Genomic DNA, 25516 nt, shown 5'->3' on the forward strand with positions numbered 1-25516 from the left:
CTAAATATGACGATCTGTGACAATTTCACCTAAAAAAATATTTAAAATATGCTTTAAATCGATGTTGCGAATTGCGATAAGCGATATTTTACAACGTTCCGGTAAATTCGGCAATTTTTTATAGCACCCCGCTTTGCGCATGCGCAATTGCCATTGTAATGCGAAGTATTCCGAATACGCTGTATTCGCGGAAATATTGACATTTCGTGAAACGGTTGTTTTAATTTCTAAGATATACATGTTGTTAGCATTTTGATTTAATAAATGACGAAGTGTATTGTTGCGGGCTGCAGTAGTAGCACAACGAAAGGTGACAAAGTACACAATGTCCCAAGTGTTAGAAAGAAAGCGGACAGAAAGACATGGTTGTCGAATGTCAACAGATTGGACTTGATGTGTAAACCACAAAAAATTGTTGTGTGTAATAAACATTTTCATCGGAAGTGTTACCAGAAAAACCTCCGGGTTGAATACATGGAAGGTAAAATCCAATATGATCTCGTACCAGGCTCAGTGCCAACTATTGTACAAAGAGGAAAGGTAAGACATGTATTTTATTTCTTATGGTTTTATTTAATTTCAATACTCTATGAATATTTTTTAAAGCAGGCGTGGTGTGTTTTAAGTTATAAATATGATGACCTACATGACATGTACAAAGTAAAAAGACAATATATGATATGAATAAATTATTGTCACATTCTACCAATCACATTAAAAAAAATGATGACAGTTCTAAAAACCTTTTTTACGCAAACCTTCAAAAAATGTCATGTCCATTCATCTTATGTAGAATTGATAGTAAACATGTTGAGAAAATATAATAACTAGGTCTAGGATTAATTTGTTCCAAATGTTTGTGTTTATAAATAAGTTATGCACACATGGCGTTTTTGTGAAAATGAATTATGTTGACTTGACCGGATTAAGTACTCATTTTCAGTAACCTTTATTAAAGTCATTACTTTAGCTTAGAAAATTGGCATTCAGGGATAGGTTCCTAGTATTTTGAAATTTCTTGTGTATCCCTGCAGTCTCCAGTCTGCCCTTGTCATAAAATTGTCACAAAACTCTTTGACAGCCATTTAGATGCATTGGTCATTACTTATTACATGCTTCCATAAATATCAGTTAGGGACAAATTGGTGTCATATCTATAATGCACATCATGACCAGCCATTAAGTTATGTATACTGATCTATTTCTGCAAGCTAAATATAATTTGATCAACCAAAGTCAAAATTATCCGTTGATCTTCATTAAATATTGTTTTTACTGCAATTTGATTTCTTTGTAGTGACAGATTTTCTTTTAATATTATAGTCATTTGTATTATCAGGGAGTCTGCTGTTTTATCTTAAAACATGTTTTTACCTTTTTTAACTATCAAATTATTTGAATACAAACAGTAGGCTGTTGTAAATGTAAAATATTATATCTTGACAAAATTGTTTCATGAAAATATTTATTGAATAAATGGAAATTGAGTAAAGACTTGGAAGTTGGACTTAGATTGATGACCAATATGCCTAATGTTTGTTTCCTCAATAGACAGAATACTTAACCATTAAACTTAATAATTACTTTAATTCATTTCATAGCTTATCTTGTATCAAATATATGTACTAGTTACCCCAGCAACTAGTTTTTGCACTGTCCAGACAGTCCTGACCAGCTGCATGTCATAAAACATATGTTTTGCTTCTGTATACACAAACTTGACCAGCTGTAGGCCATAAAACTTTTCTGCACATGAAAATTAAAAAGTGACTTTATGGTTAGTCCAGTTGCATGTCATAAAATGAGCCCTTTCTGCAGGGCCTTTGAGGTTCAGTTGAAATCAGTTTGCAAATATATATATGTAAGAATATCTACACTTATGTGCAATGACATGTAACAATTGATGTTTTTTTTAATTAGTTTCAATATACGTTGGATTAGAAAAATGATGATTTATTTATCTTGTCAAAAACACTTTTTAAAGCTATTTTTATTCAGCAATCATTATAATAAAATAATATAGAATAACCTAGAAAAAGCCCCAATACTGGTATATACATCTAGTGCTTGCCATCTGCATGTTTAAACAGTTGAGCCCTGCCTTTAAGCTTTGATCTCTTTAAAAATAAAACTTCAGTACACAATTTCATTTAAATGAATTACAGCACATTCATTACTGTAAAGTGATGTTACCATGTTTTACTTTTAATACATAAAATTTTTAAAATCACTTGTAAAGGCCAATAGCATGTATGATCAAAGTGGTACGGATAATATCCCCCCAAGATGATTGCCCCCCCCCCAGACATTAGCACCTAGGACCATAGCCCTCCCGGAAGATAGCCCCCCCGTCTTAGTGAAAAAATGGACGATATCCCCCCAATATTAAAATGCATATTATAACCATTTTATTTAAGCAAATTTGCAAAACAATGATTTTTATTATCATATGAAACAACCCGAAGGCATAAATCAATGAAAAAAAATCATGAATAGTGAAAAATAAACGGAAAAAGCATGTGATTTTACAATGAGACATTTATTATTTTAAAAGTTAATTGTTTTCTCTGTAATTTGTTGACTAAGGACTTATTTAATAATCTTTTATCAGTAAGTTCTCACCTTTAATTATCATTTGCATTGACCTTTAATTATTTAATAGGGTGATAATCCTTTATTCGATAATGACATTATATGTTTTATTTCTTTTGAAGATGTTTTAGTGCAATCCAGTTAATAATTACCGATTGACCTTACACATTAATTGCATAATAGTATACTATTCACATGGTGGAAACATCAAAGTTGTTTGTCTAATTGAACGTCAAATAATACTTTTTTATGTTTTATGAGTTTTATAAATATGCAAATTTAAAAGATTGTATATATGTAAAGTCATTTATATATATGTAGGGGGCTATTGTCTGGGGGGGGGGGGGGCTATTGTCTGGGGGGGGGGCGCTATTGTCTGGGAGGGCTATCATCTGGGGGGGGGATATGGTCCTAGGGGCTAATGTCTGGGGGGGGGGGCAATCATCCGGGGGGATATCATCCTACACTCATGATCAAATGGGATCTTGGATTTGCATGTTGTTTTATTGTGTCATTTCAGTCAAGTGAATGTCCCAATGCAGAGCACAATGGTCAACCTACCCGTCTCACAGTATATACAGAGAGTCAGCTTCCATCAGTACCGAAAAAGCCATTGGTATAATATAGTTTGACTTTGAGCATTTTGCATACTGATTTAGTTTGTTTGCATCAACCTGACATTTATAATAGTATGGTTCAATTGATCTTAATATTGCAAATATAAATGTAAGTATGATTACTTTATTGATTTTGAATATACCTGACAAAAAAGTATGAGAGTGGTTATTAGTCTCTTTGTGGTTGGTCAGTAGGTTGGTTGGTTGCACTTGTTCTTGTCCGGAGCATAACTTGAAAACAAACGGAAGGATTTAATTTAACTTGATACGATGGTAAAGTGCAGAACGTAAAAACTGTTACTTTTGCCCTTTGTTATTTTTTGGTCCATAGCATAACTTGCAAAACTACTGCATGTCATTTGATTAAACTTAATAATATGGTATTTCTAACTGGTATATGCCTTCTTTTCCATTCAAAGGGAATTTTGAGCTGAAATTTAACAAGCTTTTGGAGATGACAGCTTCAGCAGTTTTTTGTTTAAATGAAATGGAATAAAGAATGCACAATGCCACCAATATATTTGTTGCTTTGATATTCATTAAAATGAAAATTCTTGGCTTTTTTTTTCAGATGGGTCCTTCTCGTGATGTTCTGGGAGATGTGACGAACACAGTTCTCCATCGTACAAGTCCAGCTCATCCAGTTGTTTCTTCAGCAGTTCCAAGAAAGGTATGGACCAAAAAACTAAACATAAGACTGCTCTACAAATGTAGTGACTAAACATTTCTTACAAAAGTGTTGGATATACTTTTGTACACTGTACTTATAAATGTAAACATCATTGTTTGTTTCATAGACTGTAGTCTCTATTTTTTTCTGATTATTTATTTTGTTCTCTTTAACTGCACTCTCGTTTTGACACCTTTTTTATTTTTTGTCTTGGAATGAGCAAACTTCTCGTTCAAAGAAAAAAAATAAAAAGTTGTCAAAACGTTCAATCTGTGAGAGTGCAGCTTTAAGAAAAATGCATAAAATATAAATGTTTGATCTAAAAATGAATATCTGCGATTTGATTTGTTGTCAGCACTCTTTTAGTACTGGTTTGCAAAAATACAAAAATTTGCTCATTCAAAGACAATTATAAAAAAGTTGTCAAATGGTAAATCTGTGAAAGTGCAGATTAAAGAACTCTATTTGTAAAAAAATGTAGAGTATCAGATGGCTACTCATCTTTTTAAATTAACATGATGCATTCATAGCCAGAAATTAAGATTTAGTTCATTGTCGATAAAAATGTTTGCTTTTAGGCTATATTATGAAAGGATAAAATTAAGAAGTATTTTGGGTCGGGTATAAAAATTGAAACTCTGTGTGGAGCGCTAATTCTTATCAAGTTTTTGCCTCACTTACTTAATGGGAGTAACTACTTGCTGATGCCTATCCTTCACTGCATTTGTCATGACCAGGGGCATAGCTAGCCCTCAATTTATGTGAATTCATAATTGTGCAGGGGGGGGGGGGGGGTTCGGGGACATGTCCCCTCGGAAAAAAATTGTTGCAATCTGGTGCATTCTTGGCTTTCTGGGGTGCTATTTAGTACTGGAAAATTGACAGTTTTAGGTTCATGTTAACAAACTGCAACATTGGCAGATTTCTTGACAGAATCATGTGGATTCAGTTGCATACTCATGTATAGGCATATTGGTTGATCATTGTAAATAACTTATTTTCAGATGCCTCGAAGGGCCATGGTGGACGTCAGCACACAGACATGTTATATTGCCCAGCATGCTGAAACACAGACAGAGGATCAACCAGTTGACAGCTCCACCCAGTGTGACCCCGCCAGTATATCTATTGACCATTCATATACTTGTCCCAAGATGTATTCACCCCCTCGCCCCAAGATGTCTACACCAGCCCGCCCCAAGATGTCTTCACCAGCTCGCCCCAAGATGTCTACACAGTCGCGGAAACTGTGTGAACTTCTGCAACTTGACATCAGCTCAGTTCACCTACTGGACTCTACAGATCTCGAGTTTGAGTTGACCTCGGACGAGTCAGAAATGTGTGTTGATGATGAAAAGTGTGATCCAACCTTTGAACCTGCGACCGAGGAAATCACCAGTTCAAGCTCAGGAAGTTCTTTGTCTGTAGAAGACTTGAATGAAAGTAGTTTTATTGTTTATGGCCAGTGTTTGAATGAACTTCTAGCTGGTGTTCGTTGCATCAAGTGTGACAAACAATGCATGATTACAAACACTTACATGAAAGGATCATCTCTGACTGTGTATTTCCAGTGTTCTAACTTCCATGACTTTCAATGGAGTACACAGCAATCATCTGGGAGATTTCCTCATGGAAATCTACAGATTGCTGCTGCAGCCTTGTTCAGTGGCCAGAACTATAGTGTGCTCACACAGTTTGCAGCACTTCTTGGCTTACGCTTCTTGCACAGAACCTCTTACAATGCCATTCAGTCGTCTCACCTCTTCAGACTTGTAAATGATGCCTGGAATTCACACCAGTCTGAATTGTTAGAAACATATAAAGGAAAAATAGTGTGTTTAGCTGGTGATGGCAGATGTGATAGCCCTGGATTTTCTGCCAAGTATGGAACCTACACGGTGATGGACATTCAAACAAATGTCATTTTAGGTTTCCATGTAACTCAGTGTACAGAAACCAGCAGCTCTGTCCACATGGAGAAACATGGTTTGGAAAAATGCCTTGGTCATCTTCAAGACAATGAAATAACTGTTGATGTTTTGGCTACTGACCGCCATGTGCAAATAAGAAAATACCTGACTGACAAATGGCCTGATATAAATCATCAGTTTGATGTATGGCATCTTGCCAAATCAGTTGGGAAAAAACTTAGCAAGAAAAGTAAGCAAAAAGGTTGCGAGAGGCTTTCGACTTGGATTAAGTCAGTGGTGAATCACCTATGGTGGTGTTGTGCCACATGTGATGGAAATGGAGATGTGTTGGTGGAAAAGTGGCTATCCATCGTCCATCATGTGTGTAACCGCCATGTATTTCCTGGACATCATGTCACTGAATGTTGCCATGGACGGCTAGAGCCAACAGTTGAAAGAAAAACGAAATGGCTAAAGATGCAGTCACCAGAGCACCAGGCACTTACAAATGTTGTAACCAACAAGCTGTTGGTTAAGGATATCAGACAGTTAACTCTATTTTGTCATACTGGTGCTTTGGAAAGCTATCATGCTTTGCTGCTGAAGTACATGCCGAAGCGGATCCATTACAGCCTGGAAGGCATGATAGCAAGAACCCAGCTGGCTGCCCTTGACCATAACCATAATGTAAACAGGGCGCAGGCAACAGTAAAAACAGGAAGCAGGAAAGGGGAGAAACGGTTTAGAACAGAATTTTCCAAACTTTCCAAATCATGGATTGCGAAGAAAATGTATGAGAAAAAGTCATATGAATATTTAGAAATTTTGATGGAAAAAACGCTAGAAACTGAAAAATTAAATTGCACACGGCCCAACAGAAGATCGCTCCCACCGAACATCAGTAGGAATGAAAAACCAAGAAAAGAGATCATAGTTCAAGGTCGAGTCTCTCGATTTGGAAAATGATTATGACCTCGGATTCATTGTGACTTAAATGTTATTTGTTATTGCATTCTGTTATGGATTTTGTTTATCTTGTTAATTTTATAATGTTAAGTTTTGCTTTTTACTGGTTTTAAATATTATCATTAATTTATGCTTCATTTAAAATGTGATTGTCATTTTCATTACAACAGATTAAATGTAGAAAGTTGGATTTTATCTTTATGTTTTTGAGCTACTAGTACATAGTACATACAATGTTTTGAATGAGTGGCATCCTAACTTGAGTGACGAATGACCATGAAACTTCAGGGTTAGGTTGCCCTTGAGCAGTAGATATTCTCGTACCATATTCGATGTCAGTAGGTCAAGATCAATTATCAATAGTCATATAACATAAATGTCCGGAGTTAAATTTTTACCTTTGCTTTCCTCAAAGCGTTTTGCAAGTAATAAAAAACAATGCAGTGCTTAAACATATTTATTTACATTCAACATGTTCTTCACAAAGCTGAGCTCATTAATTGTGTCTTCTGTTTGACAAATATTTTTTTCAAACAATACAACAAAATTGTTGGTAAACCCACTTCCTAGAACATCACCATTGTACATGTATGGCGACTAGCCTATTGGAAGTACTTTCAGCAAAAATATTTTAAGATGACTGTTTTAAAAGATGCTGTACTTAATACAGGAGTGTCATGGAATCAATACAAACATGTAATTTTAGACATTTCTTAATTTTACGAGCTAAGGTTTTTTACAAAAGCAATGCCAACTAAAACATGCAAAGGCTATGACTATCCATTGACTGCTTTTCTGTGAAACTGGTTGTTAAAAGTGAAACATACATGTTATCTTAATTAATGCCCTAATGTGTTTACACAAAGACTTCAAGAATACACCTATAAATTTCTAAATTGTACATTTATATGCCGATTCAAACTGCTGTACACAACAATAATAGTAATCTCAGTTTGCCTCTTCGAACCCCACAAAATTGTCTCTTCCATCAAGGTTAGGGAACTGTAGGCGAACCTTGTTTACAACACAAGCTGGCACCACTCTTCTGTTATGTCGACCCAATTTGCCATAGATCCACAGCGTAAATTGTCTATATGCCGTCAACCGAAAAAAACTGAAAAAGATCAACATCGTCTTAAAACGGGCATTACAACATTTTTAATAACCAATGGTTATTGGAAAATCATGAACTATTTAGTATGTGTTCTATATGCATTAATTTAAATTATTATTTAAAGTTTTCCTTAAATTACTTTGCTATAGTAATTAAGCTGTACTCTAATAAATTTACTGATATTCTAGGGTAAATGTAGGTAAACCAGTTTTTTCGGCATTAAAAATATTTTTTTAGCATTTCAATCAGGTTTATCAATAATATGATAATAGTGGTATTATTTTCAATATTTAAATATTTTTCTTTTTGTCATTAAAACATACGTGTCAGTTACTGGCACTGGTAGAAATGTTCCCATCATTGCAGATACAGTTATGGCTGCTACTCCCAAAACATCTCTATCCAGACAGAGGGTAGAGAACTTCGGGTGGTTACATATGCAATCAAGCTGAATTTGTTCGTTATTTTCCTTTCCATTTATTGCAACCAATTCACGGCAACATAAACAGTCAATCTCTTTCTGCATATCTGAACAACATCCGCATAGGCACCAGGCTCCAACGTTGCCAACTCGATCATTTCCAATAATATTATGATCTTGCAAACTTTCTTCGTCAGTATCCCCATCAGTTTCGGAATTCTCGTCGTCTGTATCTCGCTGCGGTTCAAAGCGATATGCCTGTATGTTTAAATCATCTAAATTCAATGGGTTTTCATCATCAGACGAAGAATCTTCGTAATTATTTGAACTATCGGCGTTATTGTTGTCCATAGAAGCCATTTTGACAGATGGGCGCTTACTGCGCATGCGCGGTTAACTCTCGCGATATTGGAACGCGAGCTCGCCTACGTCATCGGTCAAAGATGGCCCAGTGCATAAGCTGTATTACGCGTTTATTTACCTGTCACATTTCATGATCAGTGTGTCAAAAAAAACCATCGTCACAAATAATCATGATATAAAACCTGTATTTATTAGAAAATCGTATTTTCCCATTGACTCTACAACTCCTTTAAACTTTTAGAACGTTTAACTTGAATTTGCTCGGGTCTTTTCGCATGGAAATATTATCCCACTGCAGTGCCCCTGAAATGTTGTTGGAATTCCAGTATTTCGCAATATAAGATCGATATAACAACTCGAGCTGGATCATTATCATAGCAACTCTGGGTGCAGAGAGGAAAACATTCCGTGTGAGTGTTGGAGACTTTTTTATTTGTTTTGATTCCAATAGTCTTTAAAGAAAGTCAAATTAAATCAGTAAATAAATACATGAAATATATAAGATATTAAGAATGCTAATTTGTTGGTTTTACGCTTAAGTAACCATGACTCATGTCGGAGCGTTTTTACAATATTTCGTGTGTACTGTACTGTGTACAAAGGCAGTATACTAGCATTGATTAATTCACTTATGAAATTACCTGATAAAAGGCACTTCTGCGCACAAAACAGGATATTAGGATATGTTCGATGTGTCAGTCAGTGTAACTTTGGAATACCACTGTTGCGTCATTTACAAACTATTGAGTCAATATCATCTGTTGCCGAAACATGTTACCCCTGCATTGGAAAACCAAATTATTCATTTATTGGTTAATACTATTTTTTAATATTGTTGTAACTACATGGAGAAAGACGCGGGATTCTTTTATTATAAGACATTCTTAACATGAATATAACTCACTAAAATGAAGTAAAGTTAAACATATGTATTGTTCTTTTAGAGGATTCTCCGGTATATTTGTAGCGAGATGGGATCACCTACGACACGAATACAAACGTATTTACACGGAGATCAAAGAAACAAAATACCTGGTTTGCTAAAATTGTCAGAGCAGAACACCAACGATAGACGACATACCAGTTATGTCAATTATATAAATGAGTTGCTTAGGTACTTTGGAAAAGAACGAGTTCATCTGGTCGGAAGTACAGCTGAAAACTTGAAATTGCGGTGGTCAACAGACGGTGGTGACGCCGACTTTCTTCTCGTATCAGGGAGACTGGAGATTCCAGTAGCAAATATAATACCGCGCTCAGATACGCCTAGGTACATTTGGTTGCGCGGTGATCATCTTGACGAGCGGTATCGTGGACATTTGCTTGATGGGAAGTATCTCTGCGCGCAGCTTTTGCGGACTGTCGATCCTCAATTGTTTACAACATTGCGCGCGATTCATACGATCGTGACATCGCCTGCAGATTTTGTTCCAGGAAGAGAGAGTCGAATGACAAGCGTTGGTGTAAACTCAAAGGTCGGTTTAGCAAGGCTACAAATGCGGGACCTTGTAGTTGACAACAACGCGTTCCCAGGGAAGACGAGAGGAAGGCATGTTGGGAAACGCTGCGCCAATATAACAGCACAGTTAAAACTACGTTGGAAAGAAGTGAAAGTAAACCAAGAAGATTTAAAGACGTTGAAGAGACTTCTGAAGATAGTAGCACTAGTAAAGGAACCAGGAACTAAAGGAGAACATCATGGGTCGTTTAACTACTTTGCCACAATGCTATCTGAGGCGCTTAGCCGGCCTTCGCTTTTTGAAGATGATCTAGACGATGAGGAAGTTATCGTCTTTGAAAACGATATGGATATTGATGAGAATCATGGTAATGAGAGGATCAAAGCAACTTACGATGACAAGACAAGCAAAGATTTTGTTCCTGCAGCCCGAGTAAGTGGAAAACTTCAGTGCATGGTTGATTTTCGAAACAGAATGACGCATGCTGCATGGCCATCTCAGTCAATCGCTGAAGACATATTCAACAACGACGTTTTCGTAATATGTAGATCGGCTCCATTAAATCCATCCGCAGACAAAGATTTTTGCCTTGGTTTCAACCTTTCTGAAATAACACTTAGCCAGAATATGCCAGAAGTCGCTAAGACCGTCTACATTATCATGAAATCGTACTTGAAAGGTTTATTCCAAAAGCGGTTCAATGCTAAGAACCGTGAAGAAGTTAGACTGAAGTCGTACCATGTGAAGACGGCGATTTTTTGGACCCTTGAAAAGCATGGATCGTGTAGCTTTTGGACAGGGACTTCTGATGATTCCATTCTTCAGGGCATTCGTTACGTTCTCGACAAAATCAATAAATGCTTAAAAGACCGACAGCTGTGCCACTACTTCGTCACGAACAGCAACATGTTCGACGGGTTTCAGGAGGAGGAATATTCCCTGTGTGAAGCATGCGTGGACGAGATCATGAAAGACCCTGTCGGAAGTATTGCACTCTTTTTTGAATTGGATAAAGCAAAAAAGGCAGAATACTGGTTGTCTCCAGATGAGTTTGAGCAAGTTATGGCTTTAAAGAAGGATGGTGGAAGAAAGGACTTCGTTGATCGATTGGAAGATGCGTTAATTGATATGCTTAGAGGTTTCAATGAAGCTCCTAGGAGTCCCGATGGATCTTCTCCAATCAGAAACGCAGCTTTAGGCGTTATAGAGTTGTTTCGTAAAGAAGAACAAGAGAAAACCGGGGGTAAACAGTCAAGACGGGAAAGTAATTGTGAAAGTCAACTAAAACCGGAACATGTCCTTAGTGGAAACCGTTCTGGGGCGTCGGTGGTTGGTGGGCTGCTTAATATGCTACCGCACAAAGGGAAAGACGTTCAAAAATGGACAGATGGACTTGTTCAGTTCGCATCGCATTTTCCTGAAAGTCGCAAGTACATTGATATGGTTGGTGGTAGTAGCGGGGTTTGGGATGTCTTGCAAGCCGCTTCAAGTTCAGATCCTTTAGCTGAGATCAGAGCGGCGGTCGACAGGTACTTGTCCTGCCCGGACGACGTGGTGGACTCTGTTGCTATGGAACTGAAGCAGAAGATAATCGCCTATTTCATTGGACAAAAGGAACTATAGTAAGATGACGACTCACTTGTCGTTTTATCACTTTTAACGATATTATTATAAAACTAGTGACCAAAAGACTACTACTCCCTGTGTTTTACATCATGCTGCTTATACCATAATGCATGTTTTTCGCTATGAAAGGTCAATAATGTCAAAAGCGTTCGTGTTATTCCATTTGATAAATCAATGTTTTTCATTGACTTCAATTGATTTAAAAGTCTGTTTAAAGCACAGTTTTGATGCGCAAGTAAATACTACAAATATTTCACTTCCCTTTGTTAATAATTTGGTTATATTTATTGTCGCACAAACCAAGTTACTGAAATGCTTCCGTGGCCGATGTTGTAAATGTGTTACATTTATTGTGACACGCCGAGATGACAATGCCTTTCTCCCCACTGCTGTTAATTCGTTACATTTATTGTCGCACAAGTCAAACTATGCTGTCGAGTCGATATAATATTATTTATGTCTCATGGTTGTTTACAAAGGTATTTCAAGGAGTTATTTATTGCCTTTTTAAGAAGCTCGAATAATCACAAAAACAATTTTCCTCAACAGGACAAATTTGTGACGATGTCCAATATGCATTTATGCAGATACCGTAAATTCATACTTCAGGATATGTAAAGAATTTGATCATAAAAAATGAAAAAGCTAAATCATGGTTTTGCCACTGACTGCACTTTTGGTACCAAAGATTTGTCGGAATTCCTGGTAGAATGGGGCACCCTAGAAATAAACAATCTCGTGCTAAAATGCAACCAAGTCTACACGGGCGGGTCCAGGATTTGACGTCAGAGAGCCGCACTTTGTTGGGGCATCTTAAAGCATTCGACAATTTTCGAATGGAGTTTTAGATTAAGGAGACTCTTAACGTAGTAATGGATTTTTGGGGTAGTCCCTCAAAACCTTTATGGCTCATTATAGTCGGAAATGTTGCATTCTAGTGTATTTTATTCATAGTACGTTTGGCAATTTACCTCCCACTACCCCTCAACCGGTATGTCCATGTACATTTGTTCAAACGTTACATGCCCACACCTTTTTTTACAAACTCATATTATTCCAATACGGTAAAACGAAATAAAAGTTACCGATTTCATATGATACGATATTCAAGAGGGTGTAACCTTTCCCCTGACCCCTGTTTACCGAATATTGTTCAACCCGATGGCTGCTTAATAATAATATTTATCGATTTGGAAGTATGTTAGTCGAATAATGCCATATATTGACCTTCTGCGTACAATGTACGAAATATCGCTTAATAAAGAATTGAGGTTACACCATTCTGTAACTTAACGTGAAGTCAAGAAAATACATACATCATTTATTTTAAAAATACGAAATACATTTGCAAGCTCTATGTGATAAATTATTTATTCTTATCTTAGTTCTAGTATTTAGAAGTTTAAACCGTTAAACCGACTTCATTTCAGCATATTCGAACGGGATTGGAATTTCATCAACACAATCATTCTGATGAAGTTTCACAAAGATCGGATAAAAGATAGCCATTAATACGCGAACAAGGTTTTTTTGTCATTTGTCCTAGTGATCTAGATTTTATCCTGAGATGATACATATTGACACATGTTTGATCAAGACAATCATTCTGACCAGTTCTTATCAGCATTGGGCTGAAACCATGGCCTGTATTGCTTAGACTAGGATTGTTTAGGATCTGCACTGGTGACCTAGTTTTTTAACCGTGATTTAACCGTTTTAACCCGAAGTAATATCATGAATATCCTTCTCAACAAGTTTTAGGTCTAAAATGTTCACTAAAAACCTGCAACAACACCTATCCCTGAGAATCAAGTGAGCTAAAATGAAAATGATCACGATCAACATTTTTTATTTAGTAGAATCAAGTTCAAGTCAGTTTGTGGCTATTCAAAATAAGATACTCAATCATGCTACCCTTAATTTCCTTTACAAAAATGGGTCAATCCGGAATAGTTACGCGGAGACAGGTACTCCACAAACTCCCTTTTACTCCGTTCGTCAGTGTTATCACTGCGCAACCAAACGTACTAAGGCGTATCTAAGTGTAGTTCGATGTTTTCTACGGAAATACCTTTTCTTTCGGACACGAACTAAATTCGCGTCACCGCTGTCCCTTGGCCAGGGTAAGGCTTTCATCCGTACTTCCCACCAAATGAACTCGTTCTTTGCCAAAATAGTCTATAAACATGTACCTGACGCGAACGGCGAGTTCTCTTTCGGATTTTATTTGCTGTGACAATGCATATCAACTATAAAAGGCCTTGATTACGAACAGACTCGGGTCTCAGTCGCAAAACAACAGATCTCCATTTAATTGTAACTTTCCTTCCAGTCAAAGCTGCACTCTCACAGAATGAACGTTTCGACACCTTTTTTTATTTTTTGTCTAGGAACGAGCCAAGTTTTTGCGAAAATCCATGAAAAGCAGTTATATAAGACTGCTGACAAAAAATAAGATTTCAGATTTTTATATTTAAGTTCAAAAATTGATGTTTAATACATTTTTCTTAAACCGTTTGTAACAGTTTAAGCCATAAAACATTACTTTTAGAACAGAAATATGAAAATCTACGATCTGATTTTTGTCAGCAACCTTTTATCATTGGTTTACAGTTATTCATGCAAGACAAGAAATAAAAAAAGTTGTAAAACAGTAAATCTGTGAGAGTGCAGCTTTAAGACTTGGTGATTAAATTAGCTCAATTGATTTACTTTTAAAAACTTTAGTTTATGTTTTTGCAAAACGAATGAAATTAAGATGAATCTTTGTAATGTAACAACAGAGCTTTTCTGAGTCGGAGTCTATACTCGGACTTGAGATGATTCGTAATCATGGTCCTATGAATATTATCATTTCTGTCACCGTGTGAATACTTCTGAAGTGTTGTGGAAGTCGATTTCATCATCTCGCTATGATCAGATATTAAAAACGGTTAGTATTGTTATGAAGGATCCTGGTTTTCAAATGGTAATACAAAACATAATTATAAGAATATAAAGGATATTTGTTTGTACGTTTGTTTCTGTGTAAGATCGCAATTTATTTTACTGAGTTAGCACCAAAAGTTACATTTCACGAGTGGCGTAGCCAATAATAATATAACCATTTTTGGTATTGAAATCTTACACTGAAACAACCGACTGATCTTTCTTTTATATTTCTAAATGACACTAAATTGGATTTAATTATATAAACGCGAAATTTTAGGTGCGAACGTAACGTTATTTCGGAAATGACGTAGTTGATATTGTATCGAAGCCGTGTGCGCACTGACTGAATATCAGAACCGGCTATATTTTGAAAACAGTGAAAAAATGAGAAAAAAATCATTTATATCTCACTAATAATTCTTTATAAAACATCGGAAAGCATGTAATGAAATAGTGTACATGTTGTTTATCATATTATCGTCGCTGACAGAACGGTTATGAACTGCCATTAGAGATTATCACATGGAGGATAAATGCAAGGTTAGGAATGCGTTTACGGCATTTATATTACCAAGCGTTTCTACGAGTTTTAACAACTTTACAGTTTTTTAAGTATACGTTTCCAAATGATTATTTATTTAAACCAGGTCATCTTGGACACCTACACTACCGGAAGACATCATTTTAACGGCACAACCGTCGGTGCTGGATGTGTGCGTTGAGATGCCAACACCCTCACGACTCTGGGAAGTGTTCAAAACTAGTTTCATGTAACAATCACGTTATACTATTTGTTCAATCTTAAATGTTCCTAATAGAAACGATATAAAATTTGATTTAACGACTTTTTCTATAGACTGGTCGCTAGTCATAAGCGATGGTTATATCCTTTGTCAGGGGAAAGCACTGTGCTTGAAAAATGCCTCATAGTCACCAATCGTTATAACTCAACCAAATTAACCAATACCACTTCGATAACTTAAACAATGTACTGAAATAAATGGTTTCAATTCGAGTTAAGTTGAGTTGAGCTGAGTTGATTGAAAACACATACAACATACAACACGAATATTATGGGCGCCACCACGAATACTAGTATACCACTCATATTACTTCAAATATATGAGTTAAACAAAGGAGACTGCAAGTTGCATTCTGTGTTTTATTTTACGTGAATGACGTTATCAATAATGTAGAAAATGACATCAACATCATAACATTAGACTAAACGAAATTATACATGTTACTTTTTCCAAATGATGCGGTTGTACTCGCCTGCTCACCACATTAGTTACAGAAAATACTTACGGAAATAATACTGTTACTAAAGAATACTGTTATATATGTGGATTAAAACTTAATACAAGCAAAACGAGGTAATGATTTTTTAACAAGGAAGACATACAATACATAATTTTGTCATCCATAAATAACTCATAGAAGTTGTACCGTCCTTTAAATGTCTTGGAGTACACCAGTTTAAAATAATAACTGGTACAGAACGCAAAAAAGAAAAGCGCAGCACTCATAGCACACATTGCAGTTTTTTTATAATTTATAAACAGATTTAAGGAAAAATTTATTTAATATTAAACGCATTAGTTGCGCCAATACTAAACCTCGGCGCTTAAATTATTGGATATCACGAACGTAAAGACATCGCCTCAATCCAAAAATAAATACTGCAGGGAACTTGTATGTGTAAAGATCAACAAATACAGACGCTCCTTATGGAGATTGAGAACTTGAGATACTTCCAATACAAATAAAAAAAAAACCTAAAGAAGTACAGGTCTAAAATATTAACCATAACTCCTTATTTTTCAAATCATATAGTGTGCTTAAAATAAAATAAATCCATTTTGCCAGGCGCTGGAAAGAAATCGTTGATATTTCTATTCCATTTTTGTACAAGCAAGCATGGACATACGAATGATAAAATAATTGGACAAAAACAATGCGGACATGCTGTTATTCGGATAGAAAATACATCACACTTGGTTTTTTTGTTGTTGTTTTTTCGGTTTATACAAATATTTATGAATAATGTGTTTTCATAAAGTTATTTATATACAGCAAGTAAACCGCTTTTCTCGGCCCAGTCAAGTTAAATAAACTAGGCGCGAAATGGGGACATCTCGAGCCCGCTGAAAGTGCTTTTGACACAGAAATTATGCTCTTCCAAGTACTTACAACACTAAATAACATGGTGCTAATCAATACGTGTACCTGCGAAACTACACCTAACCATGGTGAACCTCCATTAAAATATTTTTTGCAGATCCTGTAGTGCGTAGTACAGATATGGTCCGGATAAGGCTTAGTCTAGTCCAGTTCTATCAACAGTACTCATTTTGAATTTAACCTCGAAGTTTGATATTGATCTTTGAGGTACAGACCAGGGTCTTGTGTGTGAGACGCCGCCCTATCGTGATGAGCTTTCATGGCATTTTCTTTTTAAAATCCTTTAATGCATGGTAAAGAAACAGCGCGGAAAAGGATCATTTCAACCTTTGATCTCTAACGTTGACCCTGACCTTTGAGGTACTGATCTGGGTCTTGTACGCGACATACCACTTCATCATTGTGAACCTCCATGACAAGTCCATTAAAAATTCTATACTGCATTGTTAAAATACAGCCCGGGTATGGATAATTTTAACCTTTGACCTCTAACTTTTACCTTGGCCTTAGAGGTACAACCCTAGGTCTTCAGCGCGACACGCCGCCACAACATGGTAAAATTTCATGGCAAGTTTTATGAAAATCCTATAATGCATGGTCAAGATTCATCCAGGACAAATTCAGTCTTGGCGAACGCACTCACTCACGCACGCACGTATATACACGAAACTGCCATCGTGACAACCATGTCTCGGGAAAAACAATTAAAACAATTTATATTATATTTTTATTATTCCAGGTTTGTTCTAGACGTTTCGCAGATGGTAGACAATTCAAAGAGAAAAGCCAAAACGCGCTGGCTGGTGAGGAAGCCCGTATAATCAATTGTTTGACAGTAACGCCATTGAAACTGATGTCGATAACAGTAACCCCAGTGAAACTGATGTCGATAACAGTAACACCAGTGAAACTGATGTTAATAACAGTACTCCCAGTGAAACTGATGTCGATAACAGTAGCCCCAGTGAAACTGATGTCGATAACAGTAACCCTGTTGTATCCAAATTGGAAATCCTGACTGCTACTTAATACAGAAAGTACTGGTGTAACACTCAATTCATGCCTCAGTAGGAACAATCCATATCTATGCTGCAATACGTATCCAGAAAGTTGCCGAAATCAGCACCATAACATCCTGTAATTATTAAATAACCTTGTTATACCCATATGCCTATGCTAAAAGCAGAGAAAGTTTATCAGCTCATAGAATTCTACTTTAGCCAAGACAGTACTTCTTCTGATTCGGATGCAAGATTTTACACCGGCTTGAGTTAGTTTGAAACCTTTGTGTATCTTTGCTGTTGTATTATCATAACTAGTATATCATACTAAATAGATGTGTTTATAAATGCATATGTATTATTATTGTGTTGGAAAACAACTGCTGAAGAAGAGGACTTCGTAATTTTGTAAATAAAACTGTCATAGTTATGCCATCATAAAGTGTCGCTATTTTCTGAGATCAATTAATCCATTGACTACACTGAATTTTAAGATACGACGGTTTGTTTTAGAGTGTCATTTTTGGCCATAAATGTATTGCATTTCACAATTTCATCTTATCTGGTTGATTAAAATATGCCATTATCTAGTTGTATTTATGCAGAAATATGTAGAGCAGCACCATTTGATGATGAAAATGCCATTTCAGTCCAGGTTCAGTAGAAAAAAAGGCGGAATGGCATTTTGGGTAAAACGCCTTTTGCTAGTTTTGGGTGTATTTATTTATGTAAGAGTTATCGAAAGTGTAGTTCTTTTTGAATTTGCAGGAACGGTTTTGGGACCACACTCCATTCTTTAAGTGTCATTTTAGGCACGAAATGTATTGCATTTCCCCATTAATTTTTGCAAATTATCACTATAAATTACATTTATCTTTTCCGTTTGATCAAAATATTCTCCTATCCATGTGTTCACAACTTTCAACTATTTTTTCTTAAAAATTGAGAGACTTCCGCTTTTCTTACGTGCATACACACGATATAAAAATTGGTGAAATTTGGACTGCGAGAACTTGAAATTTATGCATAACTGTGTAAAACTGCACCTTGTGGTGCTGAATATGCCATTTGAGTCCATGTTTGGTTAAAAGACCCACGGAAGAATGGCATATTTGGCCAAAACGCCATAAATTGCAGAAGCTCAGGCGATTTGATGACAGACAGTGAACTTGAAAAATTTGAAACTGATTAAGCTATTTTGGATGCAATTATGTATGTATGACTAATCGGTAGAGTCCAAAAATCAGAGCACCGAAAGTGCTTCGAGACTTGGGAATGGTAAAATGGGTGTCAAGATTGATGGAGCAAAGCATTGAAGAGGTCAGGAAATGTTCATTTACTGAACATATGGCTTCCATTTTACTTCATTTGATGTGGCTGAAATTTGCCCCGAGATGAACTTTGTAATGAAAACTCTATCACCTTTTGGAAGTTTTGGGAAGGATAGTTCGCCAAAACAATACGGATAACAGTTTCTGTTAAGTACTTGATCACAATAATTGACACCCAGGTAAAAATAATACATGTGAAAACTACAGAAATACAATGATTAATAAAACAAGCATTCCTGTTAAACGCTAGTGTGTGTGTGTGTGTGTGTGTGTGTGTGTGTGCGTGTGCGTGTGCGTGTGCGTGTGTTTGTACCTATATTTCTTAAGTGTGTTTGTGCATTTCAGCTGGTCAAAGACATAGATTTTGAAGATAAACAAAAGTTCAGACACAGAAACGTCGACAAATGCCCCCGGATGGCCTCAATGACTGATAGCCATTAATATTTCGATCCGTCAGATAGCATTCAGTATCTTATATGTTTTCATCGTGACCTATCCTACCATCCCATAGAGTTTGTTAATATTTATAGGTCAATAAAGGGTCAGAACTTGTTTTTAAGATCATATAAAAAATATGAGTAAAAATTCTAACTTAAACTAAAACTACAAGCGAAATCCAATATGCACGTGTAACTGCTTTTTTGTATCCCATAAATACCTTCCCCAGCTGGGATCTATATTAAATTAAAATACATACATAGTCTGCATAGGTCTAATCAATCAAATAATAAACATAGATTAAAAAAATAATCAAAGTTTGAAATTATGCAAAAATGTTGTCAATATTATTCAAAATTTTAAATCTTTATTAAAAAGTTAATTATCAAATTAGAATGAAATTTGATTGTATCAAACATTTATTTTAATTCACAATTTTCATTACAAAGAAACTTATATTTACCCGAATTTATGTTCAGATTAATTTCTAAACTTCCATGATTTTCCCACAAAACAATTATATTGACTAAACTATTTTTTCAGTATGAACAATTCATTGTTTGCTCTTCAAACACAATTCCCCACTGCATCAGCTAGATTATGAAAACATTGTGCTAGCATTTGTATTTCATGAATTATTTGACTGCCAAAATAAAGGGTGGTGATATAAATGCCACCATTACTCGGGAAAACTTAATACAATTTATGATTGCATTCAGCACTCATATACCTGGAGTATAATTTATCATAGATACCCTCTCTCCAAACCAACAGTTACGAAGCTTAATTTTGAGAACAACATAATGCTGTAAACTCTTGAACACACTGGTTATTTAGCCATCACATCAGCAGTGAGTTGAATGTTCAATAACATAATATTGCTGAAGTCCCTTTTGAAATGTTGAAAATATTGTAAATTACTCAGTACAAGTAACAAACAAATAACTAACAATGGAATTATCAAAAAAACGCAGATTTCCAACTGAAGGTCACCCTGACCTTGATCTTTGAGTCACTGACCTTAAAATGAATAAGGTTCATCTGCTGATTATGAGCAACCAGCCAACGAAGTTTGAGGTCCTTATCCCTACGCGATTTCAGTTATTAATCAGAAACGGATTTTCAGCTTAAGATCATCACGACCTTGGCCCTTGACCAACTGACCTCAGAATTAAAAGGGTTCATCAGCTTGTCATGATCAACTTGCCTACCAAATTTGAGGCCAATGTGCGATGGGGTGGTCGGGCGGAAGAACGGTCCAATTACTTTATGCCTCCCTTCGGTGGCATAAAAAGAGAAGACCTTCGCCAAAACCAATTATGCCAAAAGAAGTGCACTGAAGAGGCCTCATCTTGACAACAAATCTACAAGAAAGCTCATATGAGTGTAAGGGTAGATGTACTGAAGAGACATAATTGAACCTAAGCTAGCGTAAAAGTCCCAAAATCAGGTTAACGAGAATATAGGTGCTGAGTTCATTGCTGCTCACTATATAATTCGTGAGGGTCGGGAGACACAGTGTAAAAATTAGAACAGGATAAGAAAAAAGGTTAAAAATAATAATGAAATCCAAAGGGTGATGATTGTCAAAACAGTTATCATAATGTATATTATTGTATTACGTGACTTACCTTCGGACATAATTGATAAATATACCAAATAAAACATTGTTTACGAAGATAAGTGGCTAGATAAATATTAAAGGCGATAAGAAGCGGAGATAAAGGACAATTGGATAACGTCAATACATGGGTCATGTTTTGAATATAAACACTATGCATGTACCCTTCCAAAAGGAAACAACAAATGGTAACCATTATTATAGTGGAACAAAGACGATAATACATTAATTTAGCATAGTGGATAAGAAAATATGATAAATGGGTAAGTATAAGAATTAAATTATCAATGGTTTATGTAAACACTTTGTGCCTCATACTTTTTCAAAAGCAAACACATAACAATATTACCATAATGGAAAGTCCAAAATAATGCTTGACATTAGCGTAGTGAATAAGGAAATATGATAAATGATTAAGTCTAAGAATTGCTTTTTCAATGGTTCATGTAAACACTATATATCTCATACCAAGGTAAACAAAGAAATAAAATTATCATAGTAAAAAAGACAAAATAATACATGAACTTAGCATAGAGAGTTGTAAACTATGATAAATGGGCAAGTTTAAGAATAAAAAAGAAAAACGTTTAATTGAGGTCATGTGTATCAGTGCTGTACATCGGTGCACATTAAAAAAACTAGCCAGGGTAGCTCTAACCGGGGTTATATTCTGTCTGTGCACTATGCTCCAAAACCCTAATGTGACAGACAGACAGACAGACAAACATAATACTGTATTGCCGTTAACATGTTTATAACAGTTTCTTGACAAAACATGATATGATTAAAAAATAACTAATATGGTCATAATGATTTTTAACACAATACAGGGAAAAACGTATATATGTGAAAGACAAAAAAGAGAAGAAAAACATTTTTAAAAATACAAAGTATTAATATCGAAAACAAAACGTAAAGGGTACATATCTGAAATAACATGATGATAGGTATTTTGGAGGCTTATTTCATATACTACTTTATAGTCTAAATCATATATGTTATCATAGATCTTCTTTGAGGGTATGCTTGGTTAATAAATTAACTTAGATTTCTTTGTTATGATGACTTACAATCTTATTGGCGCACAAACCGAATGGGCCTTGCCCAAATGTGAGTATAAATAAACTCACAACCACACTGAATAATTTATTTATGATACTGCCTAAAAGACAACGGGGTATTGGGATGCGTTCGATGAGTTCGGAAGTGTGGCTTGTTAATCAGGGATCAGTGATAGATACTTTATTCAAATTTGGAATACCAAGGTTGAGTTATATAGAATATCTCCATCTATAACTTGGTCAATTGAAGCCGCAATACGTCACTGCTGTTCAATATAGTTTAACCATAAAAATATTTATAAACATTGTAGTACTAGATAATTAAATTGAGGAAGAGGTAAAATTATTTTATTACTTTATTTTAGCCAAAAATCATTTTTAGAATCATTTGTGTTAACACCAAAAATATTGTTTTGTTTTATTATAAGCTTGTAATAACTCTCTTCGTAAAACATCAACGTTTTATGCTTTTAAAACGGTTCCCTGAAATATCTTCAGCGGGATGGGACCACCTACGACACGATTGCAAGCGTATTTACACGGCGATCAAAGAAACAGAATACATGGTTTGTTAAAATTGTCAGAGCAGACTACAAACGATAGACGCCATACCAGATACGTCAATTATATAAATGCGTTCCTTAGAAACGTTGGCAAAGAACAGGCTCATCTGGTCGGAAGTACGGCTGAAGACTTGAAATTGCGGTGGTCAACAGACGGCGGTGACGCGGACATTCTTCTCGTTTCAGGGAGACTACATATTCCAGTAGAAAATATCATACCTCGCAAAGATACGCCTAGGTACATTTGGTTGCGCGGTGATAACCTTAACGAGCGGTATCGTGGAAATTTGGTTGATGGCAAGTATCTTTCTGCGCAGCTTTTGAGAACTGTCAATCCTCAATTGTTTACAACATTGCGCGCGATTTATACAATCGTGTCATCTCCTGCGGACTTTGTTCCAGGAACGGAGAGGAGAGTAACAAGCATTGGTGTAAACACCAAGGTCGGCTTAGCAAGGATAGAGATGCGGAACCTTGTGCTTGACAATAACGCGTTCCCAAAGAAAGCGAGAGGAAGGCATGTTGGGGACCGCTGTGCCAATGTAACAGCACAGTTAAAACTACGCTGGAAAGGCGTGCACGTTTACCAAGAAGATGTTAAGACATTTGAGAGAGTTTTGAAGATGGTAGCACTTTTAAAGGTACCAGGAACTAAAGGAGAACATCATAGTCAATTCGACTACTTTGCCACAATGCTATCTGAAGCTCTAAGGCGGCATCCGCCTTTTAAGGACGATGGAGATGGTGAGGAAGTTATCGCCTTTGAAAACGATTTGGATATTGATGAACAAGATGTCAGTGAGAGGATCAGAGCAACTTACGATGAAAAGAACGGCGAAGATTTTGTTCCTGCAGCCCGAGTAAGTGGAAAACTTCAGTGCATGGTTGATTTTCGAAACAGAATGACACATGCTGCATGGCCATCTCAGTCGATCGCTGAAGACATATTCAACAACGACGTTTTCGTAATATGTAGATCGGCTCCATTAAATCCATCCGCAGACAAAGATTTTTGCCTTGGTTTCAACCTTTCTGAAATAACACTTAGCCAGAATATGCCAGAAGTCGCTAAGACCGTCTACATTATCATGAAATCGTACTTGAAAGGTTTATTCCAAAAGCGGTTCAATGCTATGAACCGTGAAGAAGTCAGACTGAAGTCGTACCATGTGAAGACGGCGATTTTTTGGACCCTTGAAAAGCATGGATCGTGTACCTTTTGGACAGGGACCTCTGATGATTCCATTCTAACGGGCATTCGTTACGTTTTGGAGAAAATCAAGAAATGCTTGGAAGATCGACAGCTGTGCCACTACTTCGTCACGAACAGCAACATGTTCGACGGGTTTCAGGAGGAGGAATATTTTCTGTGTGAAGCATGCGTGGACGAGATCATGAACGACCCTGTCGGAAGTATTGCACACTTTTTTGATATGGATGAAGCAAAAAAGGCAGAATACTGGTTGTCAGCTGAGGAATTTGAGCAAGTTATGGCTTTAAGGAACGATGGTGGACGAAAGGACTTCGTTGATCGATTGGAAGATGCGTTTATTGATATTCTTAGAGGTTCCAATGAGGCTCTTAGGAGTCCCGATGGATCTTCTCCAATCAGGAACGCAGCTTTAGGCGTTATAGATTTGTTTCGTAAAGAAGAACAAAAGAAAGCCAAGGGTAAACAGTCAAGACGAGAGAGTAATTGTGAAAGGCAACTTGGACCGGAACATGTCCTTAGCGGAAACCGTTCTGGGGCGTCGGTGGTTGGTGGGCTGCTTAATATGCTACCGCACAAAAGGAAAGATGTTCAAAAATGGACAGATGGACTTGTTCAGATCGCATCGCTTTTTCCTGAAAGTCGCAAGTACATTGATATGGTTGGTGGTAGTAGCGGGGTTCAGAATGTCTTGCAAGCCGCTTCAAATTCAGATCCTTTAGCTGAGATAAGAGCGGCAGTGGACAGGTACTTGTCCTGTCCGGACGACGTGGTGGACTCTGTTGCTATGGAACTGAAGCAGAAGATAAGCGCCTACTTCATTGGTCGAAAGGAACTGTAGTAAGATAACGACTCTCTTGACGTTTTACCACTTTTAACAATATTATCAACTAGTGACCAAAGGACCACTACTTCCTTTGTTTATGGTGAGGATTCGCCTCATTACCAAACAATTACAATTACATGCAACATTTAAAATGCGTACATGTTTAAAGGAATTACTTATTTTATAAACGTTAAAACATTTATTAATTTTTTAACGTTCTATTTTTAATCATCAAGCTTAATACAGTATTTTTAAAAGATAATAATCTCGTACGAAATTTATTAGAAGATTCCACGAGATTAATCTTAATAAGTTTGAAAAACCTTATATATTATATTGTACATGCTGCTTATACCATAACAGTCTGTATTTCGCTATGAAAGGCAAAAAGTACAGAGCGTTCGTGTTATTCCATTGTTAGAACATTTTAAGCATCAACAGTCGGTTTTCTGAGTAATAAAAATGAATGAACAAATGTAAAAGAAATATGCATATTGTAATACAACCTTTATTACCAAGAATATATATGAATAGCTGTTAAGCGTTCTTGTTCTCGACGGATGAAAACAACAAAAGTTATGTTTGATTCTATAAATATAAAAAGTCAATTT

At 36.1% G+C, this 25516-nt stretch overlaps 4 protein-coding genes across 8 annotated transcripts; 3 read left to right on the forward strand and 1 right to left on the reverse strand.

Annotated features, from left to right (window-relative positions):
* Positions 1–192: 192 nt before the first annotated feature.
* On the forward strand, positions 193–6755 carry LOC128207876 (uncharacterized). The gene is made up of 4 exons (XM_052911055.1): positions 193–540; positions 3113–3208; positions 3781–3879; positions 4884–6755. The coding sequence occupies exons 1-4, from the start codon at positions 265–267 to the stop codon at positions 6753–6755; spliced, it is 2343 nt and encodes a 780-aa protein (XP_052767015.1). The 5' UTR covers positions 193–264.
* Positions 6756–7267: 512 nt separating this feature from the next.
* Positions 7268–8677, reverse strand: LOC128207468 (P2X purinoceptor 7-like). Its single transcript, XM_052910406.1, has 2 exons — positions 8193–8677; positions 7268–7869 (listed from the first exon to the last, which is right to left on the reverse strand). The coding sequence occupies exons 1-2, from the start codon at positions 8675–8677 to the stop codon at positions 7704–7706; spliced, it is 651 nt and encodes a 216-aa protein (XP_052766366.1). The 3' UTR covers positions 7268–7703.
* Positions 8678–8940: 263 nt separating this feature from the next.
* On the forward strand, positions 8941–18431 carry LOC128207467 (uncharacterized). 5 transcript variants are annotated; one of them, XR_008256711.1, is made up of 4 exons: positions 9296–9465; positions 9621–11735; positions 15318–15440; positions 17594–18431. XR_008256711.1 is itself a non-coding variant. In XM_052910404.1 (3 exons), coding segments are annotated over exons 2-3 (2112 nt in total). In that variant the 5' UTR covers positions 8941–9063; positions 9598–9624; the 3' UTR covers positions 17595–18431. The 5 variants fall into 5 exon arrangements, 4 of the variants coding, with proteins under 4 accessions (XP_052766364.1, XP_052766365.1, XP_052766361.1 ...); XM_052910404.1 differs by lacking the exons at positions 9296–9465; positions 15318–15440 and adding an exon at positions 8941–9063 and having other exon boundaries at positions 9598–11735; XM_052910405.1 differs by lacking the exons at positions 9296–9465; positions 15318–15440 and adding an exon at positions 8988–9063.
* Positions 18432–21393: 2962 nt separating this feature from the next.
* Positions 21394–25146, forward strand: LOC128209583 (uncharacterized). Its single transcript, XM_052913667.1, has 2 exons — positions 21394–21508; positions 22805–25146. Exons 1-2 carry the CDS (start codon positions 21498–21500, stop codon positions 24918–24920), a joined length of 2127 nt encoding a protein of 708 aa, XP_052769627.1. The 5' UTR covers positions 21394–21497; the 3' UTR covers positions 24921–25146.
* Positions 25147–25516: the final 370 nt, after the last annotated feature.

This window comes from Mya arenaria, chromosome 11 (assembly GCF_026914265.1).
Source record: "Mya arenaria isolate MELC-2E11 chromosome 11, ASM2691426v1".
Lineage (NCBI taxonomy): Eukaryota > Metazoa > Mollusca > Bivalvia > Myida > Myidae > Mya > Mya arenaria.

Coding starts and splice junctions, on each gene's coding strand:
- LOC128207876 (XM_052911055.1), top strand. CDS start 265: ATGACGAAGTGTATTGTTGCGGGCTGCAGTAGTAGCACAACGAAAGGT. Junction 541..3,112: donor CTATTGTACAAAGAGGAAAG/GTAAGACATGTA, acceptor GTGTCATTTCAG/TCAAGTGAATGTCCCAATGC. Junction 3,209..3,780: donor CAGTACCGAAAAAGCCATTG/GTATAATATAGT, acceptor TTTTTTTTTCAG/ATGGGTCCTTCTCGTGATGT.
- LOC128207468 (XM_052910406.1), bottom strand. CDS start 8,677: ATGCGCAGTAAGCGCCCATCTGTCAAAATGGCTTCTATGGACAACAAT. Junction 7,870..8,192: donor CCAGTGCCAGTAACTGACAC/GTATGTTTTAAT, acceptor GATCTTTTTCAG/TTTTTTTCGGTTGACGGCAT.
- LOC128207467 (XM_052910401.1), top strand. CDS start 9,425: ATGTTACCCCTGCATTGGAAAACCAAATTATTCATTTATTG. Junction 9,466..9,620: donor ACCAAATTATTCATTTATTG/GTTAATACTATT, acceptor GTATATTTGTAG/CGAGATGGGATCACCTACGA.